This window comes from Caretta caretta, chromosome 2 (assembly GCF_965140235.1).
Source record: "Caretta caretta isolate rCarCar2 chromosome 2, rCarCar1.hap1, whole genome shotgun sequence".
Taxonomy (NCBI): Eukaryota; Metazoa; Chordata; order Testudines; family Cheloniidae; genus Caretta; species Caretta caretta.
The window spans coordinates 152563752-152591411 of record NC_134207.1 but is presented as its reverse complement, the minus strand read 5'-3'; the positions used below and the strand labels follow the sequence as shown (position 1 = coordinate 152591411).

The 27660-nt window shown below is 42.0% G+C and overlaps 1 protein-coding gene across 3 annotated transcripts in view; it reads right to left on the bottom strand.

Moving 5' to 3' along the window:
- Positions 1 to 27348, bottom strand: part of GABBR2 (gamma-aminobutyric acid type B receptor subunit 2) — an 854643-nt gene extending 827295 nt beyond the window's left edge. For all 3 annotated transcript variants that reach the window (XM_048839469.2, XM_048839471.2, XM_048839470.2), the window contains exon 1: positions 27049 to 27348. In XM_048839469.2, the coding sequence (XP_048695426.1) occupies positions 27049 to 27348 (300 nt within the window). The remainder of the gene's footprint in view (positions 1 to 27048) is intronic.
- Positions 27349 to 27660: the final 312 nt, after the last annotated feature.

Sequence of the window (27660 nt, the reverse complement as noted above, 5' to 3'; positions counted from 1 at the left end):
TTAAGAAATTTTGTGTAAAAATAAGTGGCTGATCAAAAAATCTAGAAAAGACATTTTAACCTAAGAAGAACACTATGACTCAATTTTGGGTGAAAACTAATAGTATCTAAACTACTTGAGAGTGTGTAGTATTGCTATAAGTGCATAGCACAACACGGCCTTAACTAGGGAGCTGTGACCTGCACCTCCATAGTAAGACTGAATGGACATATCTGAAACCCTGGCAAAACTATGTACTATAAGTGGTCAGCCAAGTTCACAAGTTGACCCCATCTAGAAATATGGACTTGTTCCTACAAGTGCCGATCAGGGAAGAGCCTGAAGCAGGTGACACTGGCATGGTGGAGAAGCTTTGATGGTGGCTACTGTCGAAAAAAATGGCTAAGCAGCACCAACGTGCATGCCAGTATGAGACAATGCACTGACCCAATATCTGGGATTCCTCATAATCAATGATATATAGAGCAACAAATTCAAAAAAACAAACAGACATACTGTGGGATGAGAGCTGGTCCTGTCTGGGATCAAAATAAGGGGGCCGGAAAGAAAAGGGATCTGAGGCGAGACAAGAACAAGCTAGAAAAAAGGAGTTTGAAAAGGACAAAAACTTTCCATGCACAGTGGTCTTTGTTTTCTTTGTCATTTGATCTCCTGCAGAAAACAAATAGACCTGAATTCTAACATTTTCTTTACCCAAAAGAAACTCATCTAAAAACGGTATTCGTTTTCAAGGACTCCATTGTTTTGCCAGTGCATTTTCTCAGCTGAAGGCTGTTATACTTAAGGAAAATGATCTTGCCTTGTACAGCAAAACCAGGTTCTGCATTTTTTTCTATCACTTCTTTAGAGTGGAAGCTAAAGAACAATGCAAGACTTGTCTGGGAATGACAGCAGAATGAAAACATCACGGGTAGTATTTATTGTAGAAGTTGACAATTTTGCACTAGTCACAAATCACAACAATGTAAATTGCTCCAAGAGTAACAGCACTCACCAGAGGCTTGGATTCATTCAAACAGAAAAATGAACAGCAGTACTAGGACCTTATCAGTTGCATTAATTGAAGATAATCTTTCCCAGAATCTGATTATAGTTTCCGCCGTCCATTTTCATTCTCAAATTATAGGGCTGGCAATTCATAAAGCTTCCACTATTAAAAAGCATCTAAGGGGAGTATCCCATAGGAAAAACTTTTGCGAGAAGACAAGAGTAGAACTGTGTGGAGAAGGGAAACTCCATTTCATGGAGGCTTTTCAAGATTCTGACATTCAATTTTGTTCCTATTAGGGACAAAACACGAAAGTCTTGAAATTCTCTGCAAAAGAAAATCCGCCCCCCTCCGCCCCCCCAATTTTAATGTTGACAAAATTGAAACATTTTGTTTTGGCTTCAACTTTTTCAACTGTGATTTCTCAGAGTGCAGCTCTTATCTCACAGATCATTGGTGGATCATCAAAGCAGACTTCCTCTCTATCAAGACATAGGTGGTCCATTAGAGCACAGCACCTCTCTTCTACGCATTCCCTCCCTCAGATCCATGCCCAGTTCAATCCCCACTTCTCCTCCATCCCCTTACACACAGCCCAAATTTCCCTGTGCCCCCACAGTCCCATATAACCACCATACCCCCCTAAAGCTCCACATATCACCCATGGGTTCCTACAACCCCATGCCTTCTCAATCTACCGTGCTCTTCCCAAACCAACACCCTCATCTTCCTCATGTTCCTTCACAATGCAACCCCACTCCTCAAGATGCTCAAAGAAACCTACCAATGCGGGGTCAAGGGGGTCGTGGGCTACAATGAGCACTCTGACATGAGGAGACTTGCCACAAATACATCTCAATGTGGGGGAAGGGAAGGGCCAAGGAACATGTCTTCATTCCACAGGAGTGCCCAGGCAGGGCACATGCAGGGTGCTGCCAGAAGCAGAGGGGGCCAATGGGGAGGGCCTGTTCAGGAGCAGCTCAGATTTGCAGGGGGAGCTGGGAGGTGGAAAGGAAGCATTAACACTGTCCTGCCTTTTCCACCCTCCTAATATTCTGTGGTTCATCAATCCCAGTGCGGCAAACTAGAGCATTTTCACTGGGTGGAGAAAGGATGAAAGCACCAGTGCTTTGCCCCAACTTCTTCTGCTTCGTCACTGTGCTGCTCCTGTGTAGCCCTTACCCAAAGTTGGAGGTAATTGCTAAGCTGACATATCTGCTCCTAGCCACCCCCACCCAGTCATCAGGTCTACACTGGAGATGCTTGAGGCCATGCTTTAGCTTGAAGCTAAAGAAGGGGAACTAACACTGCGGGAAGACGTCACACAAGGGGAGGAGGAACCAAATCAGGAAAAAAGACATTGGACATCACTGTGGACAGTTCAATGGAAATCTTGGCTTAATGTGCAGCAACAGTCCAAAAAGCAAAAATAAAAAAACAAAAACCCCAACCCTGTAGATTCTAAAATGAGGGAGCAAATAAAGGGAGACAGAGCAAAGATAGAGCTGAAGAAACAGAATAATATCAGTGAGTGAAGGAAAACATCTTGGGCTTCCCCACAAGACATACATGTAATAAAATCTTTGTGTTCTAAGAAAACTAGCTAGAACTCCCTTACCATATCTCCTTACTCAGGGCAATGGTTGCATACACTGTGTGCATCCACAGCTCTCCCATCTTCTGCTGCACTGAAGAGTGAAATTTTGGAATAAAACTGAAGTTGGATGCGCCTTCCGTGGCAGTACAGAGCATTAGCCAACAGGCAATGAGGCCGGCCCCATAGTCCTACTTTTTTAAAATGTGTAATTCATAAAAAGAACAATTGCCAATAATCACAGCAGAGAAAGATTTTCTGTAATGTTCGTTACAGAACAGAGCATTTTTTCTTTGGTATTTCTAGTTAGACAGTTCTAATAATGGGGACAGTAATATGGCAGTTTGGGAAGGCTAAAATTAGCATTTGACAAGTACTTTGTGGTTCACAATGTAAATGTCTATGGCATAATTCAGTTCTTCTAAAAGGTAAAGTCTGATATTCTGCTCATCTCAATTGCTGGAAGGTGTGAACTGACTTTCCAAATTCATGGTCTTTTAGTAACTTTCAGAGGGTACTAATTCACGTAAGTCCCCAAAGTATCTTGTCAAAGCTTTTTACAGTGCAAAGATAATAATACTTCTAACTATACTTTATGTGTTTTGGAACATAGGCTTTCTGAATCACAAGACCCTTTTGTTTTCTGTACTTTTCTGGGAAGATGGTTTCATACAGCTTTTCAAAAGAAGTCAAAAATGCAATTTTATTTATGCAGATGGAGCTGCAAATTCTATCCTAAGAGTTGCACATAGGAAAATCCAACAATTTGCAGTTTCTAATTTATGAAATTCCACTCTAATTAATAAATAAGAATTACATGATAAAGTCAATACCAATTGTCTAATTTGTTTAAGTTGCTTTTAAGTAGAAATCCCTGTACACCTGTCCTCCTTCATGAAAAGGAAGCCAATGTTAAATAATTTAAACAAGCTTGATGTAACAGTTCAGTTTACTGAAGTTTAAGCCTCAAGCAGAAAAGCTTTCTTATTTAGGTAGTATAAGAAGAAGAGGACTTTAGAAATTTTCACTGTGGAAATAATTTGCTTATCAATGTCATTTTATGTGACGGTTTCATTGTGCCTTCTTAAAAGGTATAAGCATACAAAATTATGCATTAGACAAGCTGTGTTACACACAGATAGCATTCCTTTAGATTCTTGATGTCATGCCTTTATTACAAAGCAAACTGTTTTTTACTAAAGAACAGATCAATAAGAAGACCTAATCCAGACCAGGGCATCTTGGTTTGCTTCTGAGGCCGTGTAAATGGGTTAAGATGAGCTATCTAGCTGCATTTTGTGTTTTGGGTCAGGCTTAACTGAACACAAACCCCAGCTGGGGAAGGAGCTGGGTGGTTACTCTGAATGGAGCATGTCCAGAGCGGAAGAGGGCTGCACGCAGGAAGAAACTCTGCAGTCACCCTCTGGAGTGAGAGTGTAGAGGGACCAGGAAGGTCAAGGAGGAAGACTCAAATGAGAGGGAGGAGAGTAGAAAAATATCCTCTCCCTGGGAAGCAACCCGAGCAAGGCTATTCCCAGGGTGAGCTGAAGCCTGATGGGAGGTGGGAACCCTGAGGAGCTGCGGCCTGCCTGAAGCCGCGAGTGAGGGCAGGAGTCTGCCAGTTCTTGGACAGTGGGGCTGTGGGAGGCACAGGAGTCTGGGAAGAAGTGTGGGGAAAAGACTATAGCAGTTGAGGCACACCTGTGAGGAAGAAGCAACCTACTGAACCCAGCTGGGCTGAGAGTTTGTGTGTGTGTGGTTCTAGCGGATTTTGGTAAAGGACTCTGTGGTTCCAAAAGGGGCTGGACTCTATCATGTGGTCTAGTTGGAGGGCCAGGACACTCCTACAGCTGGATTAGGCCAAAGCATTGTGGAGGAAACTGAGACATTAGTGCTGCAATGCCACATCCAGCCAGGAGGTTGTGTGTTAGGGCAGCAACTTGCCACAGGCAGAGCATGTATGCATAAGGATGGACTATACAATCCCTATACAATCAAAAGAAAAAGTGGTACCTTGGAATGGCATAGGAACTACCCAACAATAACACTGAGTATACCATATGTTTAAACCACCCTCCCAGTTGTACCATATAAATGTCTGCTGCCAATATCTCTGCTAACCAAAGCATAACACAAGACGCAAGATGATTGAGTTCACAGTCTATGTCCAAAGAATAATAGTTTTTAACTCCCATCATGGAAGCCTAGATGAGAACAAAGTAGGAACTTGAGGAGCCGAAATAATGTCTCCCTTCCACCAGTAGAATATAATGATTTGGGGCCAGGCATGTAAGAATCTATCTACCAACTAACTCTGAAAGCTTCAGAGAAGGTTTGTGGGAGAACCTGCAAACGCTACTAATGTAGAAGAAAGCCTCCAGAGACACTCACACGTTTGACAGTCTGATTACATCTGCCATCCTCTCAGTTAAAATCTCAAGAGACATTTTGCCCCAAAATACCCCTTTGGTCTAGAGAAAGATGTGCTGGGCTGGGAACCAAGAAATAATGGGTTGTGGTCTCACCTCTTCTGATGAAGTCTGTGAATTGTGCAGCTCACAGTACTAATGACTGATCAAGGTCTGACATCTCCACCCCAGGAGAGAGGTAGCTGAGTAACTGACAGGTTGCACAAGGTCTCTCCAAGCAGAGCTGGGAACAGAGCCCAGAACACTAATATGACACAGTCAATTCTCATTCACTCAATCATACTGTCTTTCAGACTGTACCAAATCTATGTGCCTAGCTATCATGTGGATAACCACTGCTCTAATCACTAGACCATACTCTACTCACAGAGACAGGAATAGAAACCAGAAATCCTGATGCCCCACACTCCACTGCTGCCTCACAAATAATTATGTAACTCACTGTGTTTTATGTCCTCCTCTAGAGATTAATTCACCTAGAGAACAGCAGCCTAACTGTGTTACCAGTTGCTCCTTTCACTCAAATAGTAGAGGTCTATGCTGTGGATCTGGAGTTACCCAATTCAAAACCTGCTGACCATCCATGTGGGAAAAAATAGCATGCATTCATGAAATTAGAGACTAACATAATGCAAACACAAGGAATGACAATTAAGTTTGCCCTATATGAGAAGTGTGTGGTGGCTTTCCGTTCCACTCCCACATCACAAACTCATGACCACACTTTGGCAGACTCATTAGAGAGGCCAAGAATTTCCATGATCATAGAGGCTGAACTGTGCCTGTTATTCCTAGAGGAAGTTCCTCCCCTCCCCCTCCCCAATATATTGAGGGGTAAAAATGTACTTTAACATGTTTCTATTACATTTTCAGCCTATGACTGGTAGGTTAGAAAATATTAAATCAGTTATGTCCCAATTTGGAAAGTGATTGCATGTTAGTGGACTGTTGCACCGCTTGCACTGTTGAACTGGTGCTAAACTGACTTAATGGGGGTTCCACATAGGCACAGCAATTCACCTCCATGCAGTCATTTTCAGGCTCAGGGCCTTAGTGTTAACTTCAGAACTTTTCAGCACTTCTTTCATTGCTAGGTTCTGGTTTGACTAATATGAAGAATTTTTCTTCTACTGACAGGTTTCAGAGTAGCAGCCATGTTAGTCTGTATCCGCAAAAAGAACAGGAGTACTTGTGGCACCTTAGAGACTAACAAATTTATTTGAGCATAAGGTTTCGTGCGCTACAGCCCACTTCATTGGATGCATGCAGTGGAAAATACAGTAGGACGATTTTATATACACAGAGAACATGAAACAATGGGTGTTACCATGCACACTATAACGAGAACTCTCATTATAGTGTGCATGGTAACACCCATTGTTTCATGTTCTCTGTGTATATAAAATCATCCTACTGTATTTTCCACTGCATGCATCCGATGAAGTGGGCTGTAGCCCACGGAAGCTTATGCTCAAATAAATGTGTTAGTCTCTAAGGTGCCACAAGTACTCCTGTTTTTTTTCTACTATTATTGTTTCACTGTGTAAGCTGATATGTGTGGACAGAAACAGAAGCTGACAGATTGAAAATATTTGATTGATCAATTAACTTTTTTTATTTGTATGTAATGCTGTGTACCTTACATACTACAATAACTTGACATATAGACCAAGATCCTCAGCTATAGCCCAGGATCACACAACATAGTTCAGGTGACCTTTGCACTCCCCGAGTCCTGGGCTGACTGCGTGAGGGGCAGTCCTCCGTCTGGACTACCAGCATAAATCAGAAGAGCCCAAGAATTACTCTTAGATCAGCTGAGTGCCAACAAACCCCAGAAGCAGTACAGCACCTGGGGATCAGTAAGCAATACAGAAACTGTATCAGCCTCCCTTTTCCAGCTATCCTCTCCCCCTTTGCTGGCAGCAGGAAGAGAGGGAGAAGAAATGGGGGTGTAAGAGATTCTGCACTATCTCTGTTCCATGGAAGGAATCCCTTTACACTAGGTAGGATGATCCTCCTGTGGCTGGCTACACGAGCTGTAGAGCTAGAATCATTTGGCAGGGTGGTGCAAAATGGCCACACAGCACCACAGAACGTGGGTCTTAGAGTTAGGTAGAGCTGATCAGATGATGACAATTCTGTTTTGCAACAACATTAGAAATTTGGTTTCTTGCTACATTGGAATGAAACCAAAACCTTTTGAACATTTTTGCAAAAATGGAATTGTGTCAACATGTTCATTTTCAGATTGAAAGTAGAGCTTTTTGATTCAGGAAAGGGATATGTGTGGCTAGGGCACTGATGTGGGCAATTCAATTTCAAGTCCCTGTTTCCCTGATTTGGAGCAGAGTTTTTCATCCCATATTACTCTGCATCAGGCAGAGCAGAAATTTGAACCTGATCTCCCACCACAGTGCCCTAAACCACCAGGCTACAGAGTGTGAGAGAGCCTTTCTTTCATTTGATTAAAAATGCTCTCTCTTGAATTGGAATGTAATATTTAACTTCCAATGTAAATCAGTGCTTTAATTTCACTTTTGTCTGCTTAGTCGGATCTCTCCCATGCCACCTTCATGATCTTGCAAATGAGAGAGGAGATTCAAATATTTGGGATGAATAAAATTTTGAAGTATTACAACTACAAGTGTCCCTTCAAATGTCTTTACATCTAATTCCTCAGAACCTCCAGCTCTTGTACATCCCTCCACCTCTGGTCATTTGGTCTAGCAAGCTGCCTTTACCCAACAAGGCCTCATGCACTGACTGCCTCCCCTTGTGACAGACACACAGCACATCCTCCTCTTCTTCCTTCTCTAACAATGACTTTCCCTATGGTAACACACAGGCAACAGAGAGTTGATCTGTGGAGCTACCTCCAGAGGAAGCAGGAAAAAAAAGCACAGAGATACACAGATAGTCCAGAGAAAAAGAATTATTCAGCAAGGCTCAGTGATTGATATGGGGAGGGAACACCCTCCAAGTACCATAGCAAATAGGAGAAGTACTGCCGCCAAGTTGCCTCCAGAGTACTGAGTGCAACACTGGATGTACGACTTCTCCCAACTCACTGATGTAATGCTGCTAGCTCCTGGGAGGAGAGGCAGAGCCTCAAGCCTCCATCCAACAGGCCAAGCTCAGGCAGAGAGCCAAATGATAGTGGAGAAAAGAAAATCAAAACAAAACACAACAAACACATTTATCAAGGACCGAAGCTGCCTTGCTATGAGGGGAGAATTCCCAACACATGGGCAACTGAAAATGCAGTGGAGAGCTTAAAAGTGTGTGATCACATACTATTTAACATAAAAGCCTGTAAACATTACCACATCCATTTCATTTACCTGAGTATCCTTTACAGTTACCTGGAGTTCATAGTTCTTCAAAATCCATGAATGCCTGTATAAATGTTCCAAGGCTAAATGAATAGCAGGTAACACTCCTGCTGTTAGATTTCTCTGGCCTGTTATGCAACTGACCGGTAAAAGCCCAAGAATAGATAGGCGAGTACGATCCCGTTCTTCAGAACATCTGATTATTAGCAGCATGTAAATTACCAGAATCTCCCTCCTCCATCTCCAGAAAACCATCTTTCCTAGTGTCTCTCTCTGTCTTTCTGTCTCCCTTTGGAGCATTCATCCCTAGAGAGAACAGGTCTCAGCTTCTCTCTCTGCCAGACATTTTGCAGCTTTCTTTTGCCTTGGTCAGTTATGTCCCTCTGAGAAAGGAGCTAATTGTTATTAAAGGATAAAGAGCTCTCCAAGGCTGGCTTTTCCAATTTGGATAGTAATCCTGCTCACAGCAGTGCTGTGAATCAATATTTCACAAGAATAATCTCTAGGCAAATTGCTCTGCCAAGTCTAATTTTAAACATGTGTCATTTCAGACATTTCTTTAGCAGAAATAATCATCCAAAGTTGACAAATCTATAAACAAATAAGTATAGTCATTCTTTTAAAATCTGGTATTCTATTAGTTGATCAAAATCCTAGTATATTGAAATATTATTTTCAGTGCCTCTTCATGCTCTTACGTATGCAATATTGCTTCAGTTTGTTTTATTTTGTATTATTTAGCTGTCAATCGTTGTTTCAAATTACATTATATGAACCAAACAGAGAATACGTAGTGTTGTACGTTGATAATATCTTATATGCTTCCAGAAAGGAATAAAATAGCTCAATCACAGTTGCACATCTTGGACCTAACTCTATTCTCCCTGCACACAAAACTTCTATTAAAGTCAATGGGAATTTTGCATGTACAAGGAATGCAGGTTTGACCTTCTCTCCTATAGTGATGATTGCTTTGGATAATATCTTAGATATCTAATTAATTTTACCTCAGTATTTGCAGTAGTCTTAAGGAACACCCATAATAAGTATAAAGAAGTTATAAACCCTGAGGTAATCATACCTATTTATCTAAAGAAAAACTTGGCAGATTTTCAGGGCAATCACAATAATTATAAATAGATCTGTGAGGAAAAGACTTTTGCCATCCTGCAAAATTTTTTGGAGATTGCAAAAAAAAAATCCCTTTCCAAGTTGAGACAAAAAAATCTAAATCTTGAAAATGTGCATGAACCAAAAATAAAAAAAATTTAAAAATTCAGGTTGGCTCAATCAAAATGTTTTATTTGGATAACTTCAAAAACATTTAATTTTGATTTCAACCATTTTTAATTGTTAAAAAATTACTATAATTAGATGCAATTTCTAAACAAAAAGTAATTTTGCATGGAAAAACAGAATTTTTCATTTTGAAAATGTTGAGAAAAAACATTTTGACAATTTCAAAACTTTTTTCAAGAAATCTCTCTAAATCAACCCTTTCCCACAAAAAGTTTTGGTTTGAATGAACTGGCATTTTCTGACCAAAAAAACCCAAAAACAAAACATTCATCAAAAAATTCCCAGCCATCTCTTATTGTAAACTTCCTAATTTTTGGTAATTGCATTCTGTACATTGGATGACCCAATGTACAGAATATATGATTTAAATAAAATTATGTTAAAACTTCTAAATATCTCAGCTGGAAGTGATAAAGGGCTTGATAGCATTTTAACAGCTATCCCTGAGTAAAGGGGTAAGGCATACCTGCACTGACCCAGGAGGAGCCCAGGGAAGGAACTGTGTTTCAGTCTACTGCTGGAGCTGACCAGTAGCCAGTTACTTCATACTGACCCTTGTACCAACTCTCTTGTCCTGGTTAGTGTCTGATTTTTGACAGGAACACCCAGTTGAAAAGGGATCCTGGCAGCTCTGGTCAGCACAGCTGACAGGGCCATTGACTATCTGGTTGGTGGTGCCATGCAGTGGGACTAGCAGGCTCCCTGCTAGCCTCTGCACCACGTGGCTCAGGAAGCAGTCAGCACGTCCCCGCTCCGCCTCCTACATGTAGGGGCAGCCAGGAGGCTCCGCGCGCTGCCCTCGCCCCAAGCACCACCCCTTGTGGGCGTGGTGCCTGCAGACAGGGCAGTGCGCAGAGCTGCCTGGCCGCTCCTCCCTGTAGGAGCTGAAGGGGGGACATGCCGGCTGCTTCTGGGAGCTTTTTGAGGTAAGCGCCGCCTGGAGCCTGCACTCCTGAGCGCCCGCCCTGTGCCCCAACCCCCTGCCCTAGCTCTGATCCCCTCCCATCCTCTGAACCTCTCAATCCCAGCCCAGAGCACCCTCCTGCACCCCAAACCCCTCATCCCATCCCCACCCTGGAGCCCACACCCCCAGCCGGAGCCCTCACACTCTCCCCACACCACAACTCTCTGCCCCAGCCTAGAGCCCCCTCCAGCACTCCAAACCCCTCAGCCCCCAGCCCAGAGCCTCCTCCTGCACCCCACATCTCTCATCCCTGGCCCCACTCCAGAGCCCGCACCTCCAGCCGGAGCCCTTACCCCTTCCCACACCCCAGCCCCCTGAGCCAGCCTGGTGAAAATAAGCGAGTGAGTGAGGGTGGAAAGAACAAGCGATGGGGAGGGTGGGGGGGTGGATGAAGTGAGCAGGGGTGGGGGCCTCAAAGGAGGGCCAGGGCATGGGTGGGGCCTCAGAGTAGAAAGTTGCGAGTAGAAAGTTGGCAGCCCTAGTCCTGACCTGTGCTGGGAAGAGCAGAGCCCACCTATTTTTTATTCCTCTCTCCCCTCCCCCAGGCTCAAGCACAGGGTGAATGGAGAATGCTGAGTGCTCAGCCCCCGCTCTTCCCCACCAGGCTTGTCTACAGCCCTGATGCAGTGAGGCAGTATTGCGGAGCATGCAGGGCAGGGAGAAGAAGGGATTTACTCCTGTTTATGTCCTTGCCAGACTGCAAAGAGCTAGGCCCAAATCCAGCACAAAATTATTGGAACCCCCTCACTGAGTAATTTAGAACATTATCTGGTCAGAACACTACAGAGTATGCAAGGATAGATCAATTCTGCATTAGCAGGGGAATAGATATAATGATGCAATCAGTATTTTCCAGCTCTTAAACCTATATCAGGCCTCTGATACAAGGGCTTATGTCTCAGGCTCTCTTCCTACTACACCACTATTGGCAGAAAGAGGGACAAAATGATTCACCAGTATGACCTCTTGTTTTCTGCAACATATCAGACCTGATTTCAGAAGAACCAGCTCATTAGCACTAAATTTTGCAGAAAACTGAATATTCCTGCACTGCCACAGTAGCATTCGAACAGCTACATTGCAACTCATGTTATGCTCCTGTGCAAGAAAGTAAGAATGTGTAAGAGCACACACACACACACACACATCCATCTGTACATAGGCTACTCAGATCTTAGGTCCAAGTATTTTGGAGTAAACGAAGCTACTGGCTGACCAGAATAACTGCAACAATGTGAAATAGGTAGCAATTTACTACCAGCATAAGCCAGTAGTAAAAACTACTACCCCCATAAGTAAAGGGAAAGCAACAGAGAAATTGTGACTCATCTGTGTATCTGACTCACAATGCCTCTCAGGGCTACTTCTCATTTGGTGCACTGTATGCACCACAACTTGCTCAGGCTATACCTAAACTCACACTCTTGTCCTAGTGATGTGGTATGATGCCTGGTAAACAAGGAAGATAATGCTGGAATTTGAGCTGTGTGGAAGTCTGTGCCTGTGGGCTTAGTTGTTTGCTTTAATAAACACTTTCTGTTTAAGAAAGAAATATACAATGACATGGAGGCACCTTGTTCCCAAACATTTAGGGCTTAAAGAGAAGTGCTGCTGTTTTGACTTCAGCACACAACACTTGAAATTTGTAGCAGATGATGTGTCTGTTTAATAGCCCAGTGTCAATCTTGTGTTGTACCTATGTATTACAACCTATAGCTTTGTTGAACTGGGAGAACAAATCATGATTCTTTACAATTATTTTTTTCAAATCTTTGTTGCTCTTCATTAAAAAATATATCAACGCTCAGAAATCCTTTTCAGAAAATGGTTTTCAGCAGTGGATTCTGGTACTGAAAACTGTTTCAGCAAGTGTAACTGAGACTTCCACCAAGTAGCACTGTATTGAAACAAATCCAATAAACACTCTGGGAGGTCACCTTCACTTGCCCCTTTTTTCTTAAAGAGAAGTTCTGCTCTGATAAGTGCCTATAAAAATAGAATCCTGGAATTCCCATATTTACTGTCTCTCCATTACTCTACATCACATTTGATCATTTTGCAAGAAAAAGGTGATGGTGTATTCCCCCCAACCCCAGCCCTGCAAACTATGTTCTTTCCATCTCATTCATCATCACCATGAATGAAGATTCTACAATTGGATCTTAGTTAACATTCTGTTGATGATGCATTAGTCAGAAAAGAATTAATCTCTGCAGTTGCTAAAAGGAATAAAAGGTAGCAACATTTCTGTTTTCACTGAAGTAAGTATATATGACTGAATATGCAGTGGGGGAAAATATGGGGATTCAGAGGTATCATGGTCACATAGCCACCTTTCTGGCCATAATTTAACTTAAATTATTTTTCTTTTCCAGAATTGACTGGTTATACTGGTTTTATTTTGACATAGTTGTCAACTTCCATAAAATCTGTTTCCTGCCAGGAAGAGTTAGCCACCTAATCAGAATTTACTTTCCTGTTTCAGATCTTCAAAGATTTTTCCTGCTAAAATTAATCCTATTTTCTGTATATCAAAACAGATGTCCACAACTTTTCACTTTGCTGAATTAACTAGCCATAGGTGCCATTCATGTAGTTGAACACACAGATTTGCCCATCAGGAGAAGGGAAATTTGCTCATACTACATAAAACACCTGTAAAGCATATGTTTTACCTTAGTCACATCTCTCAAGAGAATTTTCTCAACTGAATTTGCTATACACACAGAATTTTTTTCCACAGTCATGAGCAACTCTCAAATCCAAATCCAACAAATGATTCACTGTATGTGCTTCCTAAATCTACTTCTCAAATTTTAAAGTTAAATTTGTTAATTTTTTGAATTGTGCTAATTTTCAAAGAAATTTAAACTAAAGACCAATTAGGCTATTCAGTTTTGAACCAATATTCCTCAAATTTTTTAGCTGTTTTGAGCAAACAATTTACTTATTTTTCTTTAGTGATAATCAATAAATTGTTGTTGAAGCTAATTTCCAGCCTTAAGGAAGAATGGACGACCATGTTAGTCACTGTTAGCATTTCTTGTGTGTGATGTCACATGCACACATGTATTCCTCTTTTCCTACTTCAGTCTCAGAACAGGATCATTTTCAGAAAAGGGATGGATAAAGCACTTACAGAAAGACCTTCTGTGAGGGGTTTGGGGGAGGTTTTTTTGGTCATTTGTTGTTGTTTGGTGCATTCCAAAGGCAAAGGGAGATACGTTTATTGTTCCCTTGTATTTATAGCATTTTAAATTGAGTTCCGGACTCATTCATCTGTATTTCTGAGACACGGTCCAGTTTAGAAGTTATTACCTCATGTTAAAGTTTGACTATATACTTAAACTGCAGCTATGTGTCATTTCATGCCTCCCACACAATAGTTTCTCCCCTCTTGAGGACAGTCCATTAACATTTAGAGGCATGTTCCTATCCCACACTGATGCACTGCCTTTTTTCAAAGCAGATTATCATTAAAACTGGGAGAAATGTTTTGGAAAATAATTTATTTGCCAAAAATTGCAGTTTTCGATCAATTGAAATTGTTTGGGAATTTGGGTCAAAGTCAGCAAAAAGTTTCATCTGAAAAAATGGGGGGGAAAATCCAAAAAAGTCAAAATGTTTCAATATTTTTCTAAATAAAACATTTGGACTTTTCACTTCCACAAGACATTTCATTTAGTAATTTAGCTAGATTTAACCAAAATAAAAATACCCAAAAAAGGTTAAAAAAACCCCACACAAAACCAAAATGAAACATTCCATTTTGGATCAAATTAAATGAGTCTTTCAAACTGAAACAATGTTTTGTTTCTTTCAGTGAGAAAGAACAAAAGAGTGTTCATTTGGGTTGATCTGAAATTATTTGTTTTTCCGGTTTGGCCACTAAACCGAAAAATCAGTTATTCACTCTGCTCTGATTATCATTCACCCCCTTTGTATCTCTGAGTTCTATGTTTAATTGCTTATTTTAATCAGGGTATGGCATACTCACAGGTTCTTTGAAGCCCTTATTATCTATTTGACTCTAATATGATTTATTTTTGATGGTAACTCCGATTGTCACACCAAGATACATCTTCCTCCCATGACAGGAGAGGAGACACTACCAAGATTAAGCCACTCCTGCACAGCTCTGTTCTGTGTGTGCCTCAGCTTTTCAGGAGCCAGCTGTTCAACTGAGAAGCAGCTGACAGCTGGTGCAATGCTCCTCTAAGGATTTACTTTCCACACTACTACCCAGAGCAATTTGGCCTGCTTGTAGTCCAGAGAGCTTCATCTGAAGAAAGCAGAAGAATCTGTTTTTGCTGCACACACAGCTTCTGTTGCCTCCTAACAGGTGGCACAAGGGTCTATCTCATCTCCTCCCTGCTGAGCAACAGGATTGAAGTAGAAAGGTGATATTACCATTGTAAATGGCATTAGTGAGACCATTACTAACATAGTGTATCCAGTTCTGGTATCCACACTTTGAAAAGGGTGTTGACAAACTAGAAAGGCTTCCAAAAAGATCTACAAGAATGATTCAAGGTCTGGAAAACCTGCCATAGAATGAGATACTAAGTAAACTCAATCTATTTCATTTATCCTGTGTTACGCAGAAGGTCAAACTCGATGCCCCTTCTGGTTCTAAAATCTATGAATGATTGGCCATAGACTTTTTCATCTCTAGGATGCAATCAGTGGAGTAGAGCGGGATCAAAGTGAAAGCTGCAGAAAACATGATTGCAAGTCACCAGTGGCCTGTGGTTTGTATACTGAGTAATAAGGCTCTAGGGACATAGGACTCTTACAAAACAATATTTTTGCTACAGTCATAAAAGTCACTTCTATCAGCATAGGCTATGGAAATAATTACCTAATAATACTATGCCTAAAACGTATATGTTAATTATGAAATTAAAGTATGCCTGATTTATAAAGATCCCTGCATCTAGTATCTTGTGAAAGTAAAATAATGTGCAATAGTTTCAAAGGACTTTTTATTTGAAGGACTTTGATTTAGAAAGATACTATACTGATTTAGAAAGTTAAGTCAAGCAATTTAAAAATTTAAGGTAAGAAACTGTGAATGCATTTGTTCTTAATTATAAATTGCATTTCTGTCTGCTGCTCAGAGTGCCATCTTGCTCCTAAATAACTTTACTGATTTTTACAAATGTTGATTACCCAGCAGCTCCCACTGATGTCAAGAGGAGCTGTATATTACTTAGCACTTTTGAAAATCTGACCATTTATTTAGCAGCCTAAGGAACTGTCTACACAAGAAAGATTCTCTGGAATAAGGCACAGTAGAGTGTGAATGCAAAGTGCAATAGCCATTCTGGAATAACTCCCTCTTTTTCTGGTTTATTTTAAGAGACTTCCAAAGTGGAATAAACTAAATCAGAAAAAGGCAGAATAACAATGTCCACATGGCAGCTTTTCTAGAATAGCTATTGTGGAATAGTTCATTCTGCAATAGCTATTCTGGTCAATTTCCCCATGTACACAAACCCTAAATCATGTAACAAGTCAGACTGAAGTGACTAAACTAGATGTTTGGACCTGTATCAGTCGCTATCCTGCATGTTTTGCTACATTCCATAGGTCCTTTCTGTCTCTTGCTAACTCCCTGATTTCTACTGGTATTTCTGTTGGTAAAGCAGTAAAATGCAGCATCTAAGTGGTGGAGAAGGAATGTATGATAGTGGTTGTTAAAGCGCAGGACTGGGAGTCAGGCATTTTGAATATTATCCCTGGATGTGCTATTGACTTGCTGTGTGATTTGGGGTAAGTACTTATCCTATGTGGGTCAGCCTTGGCCCTCCCTCCCCTGCCTCTGGACCATGCAATTGATTCTCATTTAAAATTCTCTGGATGGGGAAGAGAAAGAGAGAGAATTGGGCCCTCTGCCTTCTGTAAGTAACAATACCCACACTTCCCCAGACTCACAGAGCTCTTGTAAGATTGAAATCATTAGTGTTTCTAAAGCATTGTATGATCCTATGAGGAAGGCCATATATGAGTGCAGAGTAGTAATATTATTGTGTGTATTTAATACATTTTCCACTGATAACATTGAAAGTACATGTGAGTAAATATACCTGAAACTGATAATGTTTGAAAAATATACAAATTACTTCCATGTTGTGTAACTTGAGTTTTAATCTGTCAAAGAGTCACATTTCATATAGAGTTGAAATTGTAAAGAAAAATATCTACTGAGTATTAGCTCTTTATTAGGCAAACACTAAATTGTCTGCTAGGGCAGGTACAGTAAACAGTGGAAAGGAAGTTAATTAACATCCCAAAAGCAGCCTTTTACTACATTTCCCTGAGGGAGAAGGATGCAACCTGGTTTCAAAGAGGCTTATTGTGTATACCTTCCTTTACAGGAATTTTGTAGATCAGTGAAACTGTAGAGGAAACTGGAACCTGCCTTGTGTAACCAACACAGGAACTATAATGGGAAATGATTTGGGAGAAAACAGAAAAGAGTCAGACCAATATCCCCTGGCTAAAGATACTGGAGGGATACCATTTTGTGAGGGAAATGGTATGATAAGTAAAGCTATGATATTAAAAAGGTGCTGCAGGGCAATGATGAATTAGGCTCACAGTGTCTGGTGCTTTAGCCAACCTGGTAAAAATGCAGGGGACTGCCGCAAGCAGTGAGTCTATTAATTAACAACAATCCACATGGTTTCATGAAAAATAGGTCTTCTCAAGTGAACCTGATATCACAAGTCTGGATAAATGTGCTGATATAATATACTTGGGCTTTTGTAAAACATTCTATCTAGTACTACATGGCATTCTGACTGAAAAACTGGCACTATTCAAGATCAATATGGCACACTTTAAATTGATTAAAAGTAAATAATTGATATATTGGAAATGTTAACGGTGACTCTACAATGCGTGGGGGTATTTCTAGTGCGGTCCTGGTTCTTGGCCCAACACTATTCAATATTTTTATCAATAATCTTTAAGAAAATACAAAATTGTTGCTGATAAAAGTGACAGATGATGCAAAGATTGGTGAAGTGGTAAATAAGGACATGGATATAGCTCACTAATACAGAGTGATATGGATTGCTTGTCAACTCAGCACAATCAACAATATGTTTTAATACAGCCAAATGCAAGGTAGGGTGACCGTACGCCTGTTTTGACCGAGACAGTCCCTTTTTTAAGCCCTGTCCTGGCCATCTCGACTTTTTTGACAAAAGTGGGCATTTGTCCTGTTTGCTCTTCCCAACTTGATCAGTTGGCAAGAGCAAATGGGACAAATGCCCACTTCTGTCCAAAAAAAAGGTGATGTGCGGCGGAATGTGGATGGGGGTTGAGCGGCAACGCCAGCCCTGTGCAGTGGGGAGGCAGGGCTCAAGTGGGGGGCAGGCAGGGCTCAGGTGAGAAGCGACGTCAGCCCTGCACGGCGAGTGCGGGGCAGGGCTCCGGCAAGTGGCTTGGACCAGCCCCACACGGGGGATGGGGAGTTCTCAGGGTAGCCCCACGCGGCATCCCAAAGAATGGAGGCCAAATTTACATGATGGAGGGACTGTCTTCTGGAAAACAGAGATTCTGAAAAGGAGTTGGGGTATCATGGTAGATAACTGGCTTAACATGAGCTTTCAATTTGACGCTGTGTCTAAAAGACGTAACATGATACTTAGGTGGAATGAGGTAACTACATCCCAGCTAGATGGGAGGGAGTTCTAGGGAGATCTCAGTATGGAAAAATTGACAAACATTGATCTACCACATAAAGTCACTATAAGATACAGTGGCTAGAAGCTAAAGCCAGCGAAGTTCAAAATGGAAATAAAATAAAAATTCTTAACAGTGGTGATAATTAATCAGTGGTCTCGTTCAGCAGTTCTCCAACTGGGGTCCGAGGTCCCTTGGGGATCCACGAGGGTACTCCAGGGGGTCCGTGAGTCATGTCTGGGGCCGCCGGCCCCTCTGGTCAACTCCTCCCCCTCCCTCCCAGTGCTTCCTGCATGTTGCAGAACAGCGGTTCAGCAGCAGGCAGGAGGCGCTGGGAGGGAGGAGGAGGAGCGGGGACGGGGCGCACTTGGGGAAGGGGGCAGAAAGAGGCAGGGAAGAGGAGAGGCAGGAGAGAAGTGCAGGTGGAAAGAGGTGGGGTGGGGCCTTGAGGGAAGGGGTGGAGTGGGGGCAGGACACCCCTGGGGAAAATTGGAAGCCAGCTTGGGGAACCTCAAAAAGTTTTAAATCAAAATGGGGGTTCTCGGGTTGCTAAAATTTGAGAACCACTGGTGTAGTTCACACTTAGGGCTAGGTGCAGGAATCTCTGAGTAAAATGTATGTCCTGTGTTGTGCACGAGATCTGGTTAGATAATCAAAATAATACCTTCTGACCTTAAAATCTATTAATAAGTTAGGAATGGTACAGAGTCTTTGCAGAAGAATCTAAAATTTCCAGTACCAGCCTGACAACAATTTTAACAGTCTATGTGATCTAACCCTGACATCATAAGATTTTTATTAAAATTACATTTGGCTGGGGGAGAGGACATTACCTTCAAATTTTGTTAGATTTCATTTCTAGCATTTGGTAATAGTTCTTTACCAAATAGTAATCAAACCTGACAGATGGGAAAGCTTAAAAACAACCCAAAACTAATATCTTAAAGTCAAAATGACAGATATTCACATGCCCGAAGCCCCTCCCTATCAAACCCAGATTTGGGATTGTGGATTAGCGCTTATTACATCACTTGAAGGTGGAGGCCAAGTCTCCCACAGGGCCCAATTCTGCATTCCACTGTGGTCCCTTTGCATTACTCTAGTGGTGCAAAGGGGCTGCAAACCCAGCAGATCTTACCAACTGGAAATTCCCTTTGCATGGAAGGAGTCTCTGGGTGGCAAAGAGGCTCTGTAACATCCCCCTTGCAGACAACATAGGGGAAATGGCAAGGAGCACAGAAATATGACTGAAGCTATATTCCAGACATCCCAGATTGCCAGAAGAGCCCTTTGGAACACAGGCAGAGGGGCATAAATAAGAGCAACCCTGAGGCTGCTCTAACTTACTCCAGGAGCCAATCTAGTGCTCTGCCAGACCCAGAACTGAGGAACCGCAAAGGTGATGCAAACATCAACCTCACCTCAAGTTATGTGCAGTTTTGCTGGGTCCAAGAATCAGGCCCACAGCATATCTGGCTTCTTAGATTTTCAGAATATTTTACTATTTTGTAGGATTACTAGTACATGAAAGGTTTCAGAGTAGCAGCCGTGTTAGTCTGTATCTGCAAAAAGAAAAGGAGTACTTTGTTAGTCTCTAGGGTGCCACAAGTACTCTTAGTACATGAAAGGTATTCATTGCATGTAGCAGTAAATTCCAAAAACTCAAAAAATTCAGATTTTGCCCTCTCATTCTGTTGTTCTGGCACTGCCGGGTTAAGGTAAGCTTGACACACAGCTCCAGGAATGTGGTCTTCCACATTCTGAAGTTCGGGAGCCACTGCTGGTCATTCCAGGTTTCACAAAGATCCAGTCCCATAATGAAGTGCTTATTGGGTGGCCCCAAACATGTCACTCTGCTGAGTGCAGCTGCTCCACGAATAAATTCAACAGGAATGGCTGAGTGGCATCAAAGGATGGGTTCTCCTCTGGCAACTCCCTCCACCTGCAGATTCCTCTAGTCAGCACTTCAGAAACAGTGCTGCAGCTTCTCCATAGTAATAAAGAGGAGTTCTGCAGTTCAGAATTGCATTGGCACCAACTGAATTCCAACAGATGATGGATGCTTTCAGAATTCCCTCAAATGCCAATAGAAATTCCATAATATGCCCTAAAAATTGGCCACAATGCAGTGATCTTGGAAGTAATGCAAGGGACTCTGGAATACCTTCCCAAACTCTCCATCATGCTGAAATCATTGGTGGTGCTGTGTGGTTACAAGTCTTGAAATGTGATGCTGTTTGTGTCTATTCAGTTAAATCAATTTAAGTTGTATCAGTGCAACTTCTGCAGGCAGACAAGCCCTAGGAGATTTAATAAAATATTTCCATTGCAGCTCCCCACCCTACCCTTTTTATAGCGAATATTCTGTTATCCACAGGATTTCACCCCATTTTTTTGTTCACACATGGAGGAATTCTGCTTTTGTTTATCAAGCCCAGAAATAGCAATTCCTCCCCCCTTCATCATTATTTGAAGCTCCTTTCTTGATGTATTCATAGGATAGAATAACTTTATACTACAGAAGAAGTCAATTTACAGTTTGAAGCGGAGTTCTCTGCACAAGCCTGCGATGTCACCTTACATAGAATGATGAGCTCTGAGGCTCATATGAAATCTAACAGGCATGTGCCAGAGAATGTTATGCTGTCTGTGTGCATGTTGGCAGAGAAACTTAGGGATGCACCTTCTGTAAGTCAGGGATTTATACCTAAATAAGGAGTGCTGCCCATCTCTCTCCTTTCCTCTCCCTCACCTGAACACCAGTGGAAAAGCAAGTAGAAAATTAGAGCAGCCAATTAACTATTAAGTGATCTTATGTTTGGAAAATCCTGAGGGAGAAAGACAGAGAGAGACATCCCAGAGGTAGTGTGGTAGCTAGGAGAAGCCTTAGCATTATGTCTCTATTGGAGTGACATCAAAAGATAGCCGAATAGGCCACAGACTACTTTTCAAAATCAAAGTATATTTATTATTACTGCTAAGCGCCAAAAATGTGCTCTAATTTTTGCCAAAATAACACTGCTATTCACAATTATTCATGCACATTGCAACTTAAGTGTAACTGTAGTTTAATATATAGGACTCTGCAGTAAATACCTATATCAGAAAGTGTAAACTGCTATTTAACAATTACAATGTAATGGTTGTGCTCTCCTAGGTGTGATGTGTACCCAATAACACCCCATCTTTAGTGCTGAGTGTAATCTATGCTAGTATGAGGACATAGAAAAAATGCTTGTCAATTTCACCTTCAGCTCACATCTCCTTTCTTGTCCTTAGGCTTCTCCCTTGTATTCTCCTGACTGCAGCCCTTTATGAAACATGATGGGAGAGAACACTTTTGTCTGTCCCCTTTTGATTGAGACTCCTGAATGGAGATAAGGATCCAGACACCTTTTCCTTTTTAACTACCTCTCTTTTGAGGTTAAAAGGATTTGCTCTGTTTGGACTGGCCTGTGACAAGTTACCAAAACCAATCTATGACTGATATAGGCTTCTTAAAATTAAACAATGTATTGAAAATAGAAAGAAAATTTTAATAAAACAGAAAGATATTTGCAGAAAATATCTAGATTTTAATTGTTCATAAAATAGTTTAGATAAGGTACTCTCTGCTTAGTTACAGAATAAGAGAGGGAAAATGCATTATATTCTTAGAAATTCAGCTATTCTCTTAGTTACTCTTGGACCAACAGCATGAGACATTCTCCTTTCTGTGTTGCAATGATCTGCCTGCTGTGTCAAGAGCTGTTTTCCAAATCTTTGATTGGTGATTCAATTCATGTTAAAGAACACTATCATAACAGGGTGAGTTACATCAGAAGTTCTACAAAGTACTGGTAGATTAAGTGTAGTATCTGGAGAAAGTGAAATTATCTCAGACCTCTGTACAATGTTATTGTTCCCTCTTTCTGATAATAATCCCCCCTAGTTCTGAAACAATCCCCCACCTTCTTGGCTCCAAATCCTGTTTTAAGTAATTTTGATCTTCAAAAGACAAGATGATTGAATTCTGACTTGTACATCCATTATTCTTGGCTATAGGTGTTGAGGCTTCATAAACTTGCAGTCTGTCTGTGCCATTTTGTGTACTGGGGTTCCAAGAGACAGAAAGTATATTCCTCATTAAGGGGCTATGTTCAAAAGCACAAAGGGCAGGTAGGCACCCAACTCCCATTGAAAAATCAGTGGAAGTTGGGTGCCTGACTCCCATCTGTGACTTTGAAAAATCTCTCCCTATAATCCCTCTTACCAACTTTCACTTGCTATGGAACAAATATTAGTGACATACCACATTCTCTGTCACACTGCTCAGTTCCTTTATGTTAGGGTTGTTTATTTCCTACAAAATTAAGTTCTACTCTAGTACCCGAATGAATGTATAACCAAAGGGAGAAAAAAAGAAGAAATACACCTTAGTTATTGGTCCAATACTGAGACTTGTCAAGTTTCCTCAACTCCTAAAACGAGATCCAAAGCCCTTTAAAGTCAGTAGACTTTGGATCAGTAGACAGGCTCCTAGAGAGCAGAAGATACTCAGTAGCTCGCTTTACTTGGCCCTACATTTCTAAAACAACATAAACAACAAAATCTAGCATGGTCAAGAAGGGTCTTATTCAAAGTGTATTGAAAACTCAATGAGAGTTTGGTCACTGACTTAATCCTCAATCCTACAAATACTTACACTTGTACTTAATGTTATTCACATGAGCAGCTGTAGTAGTACTCATGTGCATAAAGTTAAACACATGCATAAGTGTTTGCAGAATTGGAACATTAAATTGGAGCAGGATCAGGCTTTTGATTTCCCTTGAAACAAACCTTTGCATTTTCATAAATTTGCTTGATCACATTTTCCTGAGAAAATATAGTACACAGCCCCATCTAGCCTGTGCCCCACTTCGGCAAAGGACTTACGCATGTGCTTACCTTTGACATATTTAAGTGCTTTGCTTAAGAGGAGTGGGGTTAATCATATGCCTAAAGTTATAACATGAAACTACTCACTGCTTTCCTGAACTGTGGCCTAATTGAGAAAGTGCCTGGCAATGACTTGAATATAAATAATTGGATTTACAGTAAACGTATTTTTATATATTACAGAAATCACAAGCAGTAAATTAACAATACTTATTTAACTTGCCAGAAAAATATCTCAATATATAAATGCTTTAAACTGTATAAGTCAATCCAACTTGAATTAATTTAATTATTTTTCATGGGCTTTTCATTACAACTTTGTAAAAAAATACAATATATTTCCATACTTAAACAAAGTTGTCTCAAGGGGGATTTTGTAAAAAAAACAATAAAAAATGTTTAAGATTCCAAAGCATTACCATATGTAGACTTCAATATTATAAATGCACTTATAGTATATCTCAATATATTAAAAAATCAGATTCTTTCACTTGCTATCAAGCCCTGAATTCAATGTTCTGTTTCCCCTTTAGGAGATGATGATGGCTCTGTATCTGTAAGAATGCAACTGTAATGTCCTAAAAGAGATGCACACTCCCTGGTCAGTGATTATGTCATGAATGGAATGTAAGTCTCCTGCTCTAACCAACAGGCCACATATTTTTGTCAATCTCAGCAGTTGGGCAAGGACTGAGTGGGCCTGGTAATTTAACTACACTATTACCCACGTTTTGTCCACATTAGAGTTAAGACAGCAGCTGAGTAGTATCAAGAAGCCTGCATTGGCATAACTAAAATTTAGAGGATAGACCGACAACTTTTTTTCAGGTGCTGTCATTCTGGTACCTTTCACAAGTGCTAAGTTATTTAATTGTTACTGTTAAGCATACAATACTGATCAAAATATGCTAAGCATTTTCTAAACACGGAAAAGACAATTTATATTTTAATAAAATGAAAATAATGTTAACCTGTTCACATGGTACATGTGTCAATTTATTACATTCCCAATTAATTCTATAGATAACCTCATTCTATCTTCACTAATTGAAGGACCTAAGAAAAGTGTATCAATTAAAACAAGCACAGCCATTCTCAAAATCAAATCTGCACTTTTTTTACACTGTAGCCATTAGAGGATTGTATATGAACTCTCCTGTACATTAAGATGAATTAACATCCTATGATCATTGAGGGCTAGCTGATATCCAGTATTTCCCCCGGTCATTGCTATTAACAATCAAGGGGAATTCAAAGCTAGATACCAGGTTTATGACAGGACCCTATTTCTTAATTTCTCTGGAGCGTTAAATAGTAAAAGTGGAGTTTTTTAACAAGACTGTTATTTAACCCATTGAGAAATGGAACTGGTTTTCTAAATACTTTCAGTGTTAGCTTTCTAGTTCAGAAAGAAAATTCTGTGCTAATAAATAACATACATATACTAGACAAATGTTTTGAGGTTTAATTAAAAGTGTAGCTGCTTATTGACTATTATTGGATCCTTATATGTAAAGGGGAAATCTTGTCCAAGTTTGCCTATTTTCTTTTCTTTACACATTTTTTGTAATAATCCCATCTTTAGGAGTTATCAGTTTAAATAGGATATGTAGAGAAGAATGAATTAGTAAAATTGTGAGTATTTCTGACAAATATTGTGCTTATATAAAATCAGGTATTGTCATTCAGAAAAAAACCCATAATCCCTTTCATTATCATTTCACAGTTCACTGGCATTCATTTTCTAAGGACAACTAATGACTACCTTTGGCTCATCATGTCTGTATTCTATTTCAACATATTGCATTAATACAAAAAATGCTGCCTTAGAATGTTTGCTTAGCATTTGTGTCTTCAATTATATGCATTTCCCCTTGAAGAGATTTGAAAAATTACTATGCTAAAGATAATATAGTTTTATGTAAATAAAAAGCAGGAGCTACAGAATAAGAGATTCCCTAAATAGACATATTACAATGAAAGCAGCCTCTCCTTGATGATCTCGGTTTATTTCCATCAGATTTTGGGGACAGAGTAGGAGAAAAGAAGGGTTTTTCTTAAAACAGATTAGGACAGGGAAGATGTTCAATAGTCAATTGCTTTACCAGGTTTGTCTTGGAAATGGGTATCAGACACTAGAATTACACAAGAAATGACTGCCATCTTCAGGAAAGGTTCAACATTGAATCAGCATTTATTCGCTGCAAACACACGTTTATTAAAGTTGTGACGAAAAGCAAGTGTAATTCAGCAAAAAATACTTTTCCAAACCCCATATCCCTCTATACAATTAAAGAGAATGAGAAATTCCTGTACCAAATCTCAGGTTTCAGAGTAGCAGCCGTGTTAGTCTGTATCCGCAAAAAGAAAGGGAGGACTTGTGGCACCTTAGAGACTAACAAATTTATCTGAGCATAAGCTACATGCTCAAATAAATTTGTTAGTCTCTAAGGTGCCACAAGTCCTCCTTTTCTTTGTACCAGATCTGACATCGTTTCCGGCCCAATGCCCTCCTCCAGCCTCAAAGAAACAGATCTGAAACATAGGGCTTTACAGGAATTATATGTGGCATACACACAACACGGAGAAACTGCAAATTTAACTCTTTGTGAACATCCGCTGCTTTGATTTCACAACACTGTATTCATGCTGTCACCTCTGAAATTCGCCTGCATTCCTTAACGGTGGTATGTGTGTGTGAGAGAGCGCGCACCACACGCAATTGATACCACTACATAACCTATTAATCGTAACAAATGGGGTAGTGAGGACAAGGAGACATAGATCTCTACATCAAACAGGGTAATGCTTACGCTGAATAAATCTGCGAGAACTAGAAGACGAAGATGTATTCACATCCTTACTTTGCATTCACCCTCCAAACACACCTCTGGAAGGACGTCCCTGCCTGCTCAGACCATGGAAGCTAAAGCTGAAATGTGACAAAACCCACAAGCTCCTTTTCCCACCTCCTCACAGAGCTTCCTTCAGCTACATCAATTGCCACTCAAATCCAAATGCTGCATTTTATAAATCCTGATCGCAGGGCAGGCTCATTGGGGGAGGGAGGGGGGAGGAGAAAAGAAAGAAAGAAGGTCATTGACGTGCATCTGTTGCTTAATAAATCGAAACCGCGCTGGGAAAGAGAGACAGCCTGCGGTTCTTAACGTAGAAATCATCAACTAAACCCATCCTTCTACAAGCTTATGTCAAGAAGAAGGGAAGCAAACCCAAGCTACCAGACAACCTAGCAACCTAGACACCTGCCCGGCCCAGCTCCCACCTAGTCACCGTGCCCCCTGTCTTCCCCAACAAGCCAGCAGAGGTGGTATCGGCCGCATTCTGCTCTCAGCGACACCGCTACAAAATGCGGAGCAAGCCCATTGATGCCCGCTGAGCTCGTCCGGCCGTGCCCCGGTGTCACTGAGAGCACAATATGGCCCGTCCGCCCCGCTGCCTGCTTCTCCACCACTGCACCCTGGGCTATCTCGCCGGAGTCTCGCTCCATGGCAAAACACCATTTGCAGCCCTCAACATCTGTCGGGTGTTTGCACTCCATGTTGACACACAAGGCTGATGCCCGGAGCAGAGCTCGCGGGTCAGGCCAAGTGGGGAGAGCAATCAGCTGCGCATCAACCTGTCCGGATGCCCCAAGGTCCGGGGCTCTGGGAGGTGTGGGGGAGGGGGAATGCCCTTCCCGCTCCCAGCGCCTGCCGCATCCCCCGGACTTCCCGGGGCACCTCCCCTGCACACCCCAGGCAGGCGCGGGGGAGGGGGCAGCGGGCTGGCACTGAGAGGCTGCCGCCGGAGAACAGCATCCCTACCTCGGTGTCATAGAGCCGGAGGTCCAGCGAGTAGGGGTTGAGCAGGGACTCGTTGCGGATCTGATCCATGGCCAGCTGCACGGCGGGCAGCACGCCCCGGCCGATCTTGCTCTTCTGGTCCTCCTCCGACTGGCTGAGCGGCATCAAGCCCATGATGGAGATCGGCGTGGTGGCGTTGGGGGCCAGCCCGGCCGCCCCCCGGGAGTGTCCCCGCGCCCAGCCCAAGCACAGGAGCAGCAGCAGCATGGCAGGGCAGGCGGCGGCCGCGGCCGCGCGGGGTCTCTTCGGGGAGGGCGGCATGCTGCGGGCGGCGGCGGGGGCACGGGCTCCCTCACGCCGGGCGCATCGCTGGGTGGCCGCTTCCCCCGGCCAGGCAAAGGGCGGCGGGGATGGGCGCGGGCGACGCCGGGGTCTGCTGCCCGCTCTGCACCGGCACCCCCGGCAATAATCCTCCTGGCAATGGCGCCTCCTCCTCCCCAGGTCCGCCCGCCGCAGCCGGCCGCGGCAAGGCGCGGAGAGAGCCCCCCAGCCCGCAGCGGCCGGAGGGGACCTGCCTCCCCTTGCACTCAGCGCCGCAGCCGGCCCGCGCAGCCCCGCTCCGGCGCGCGGGGG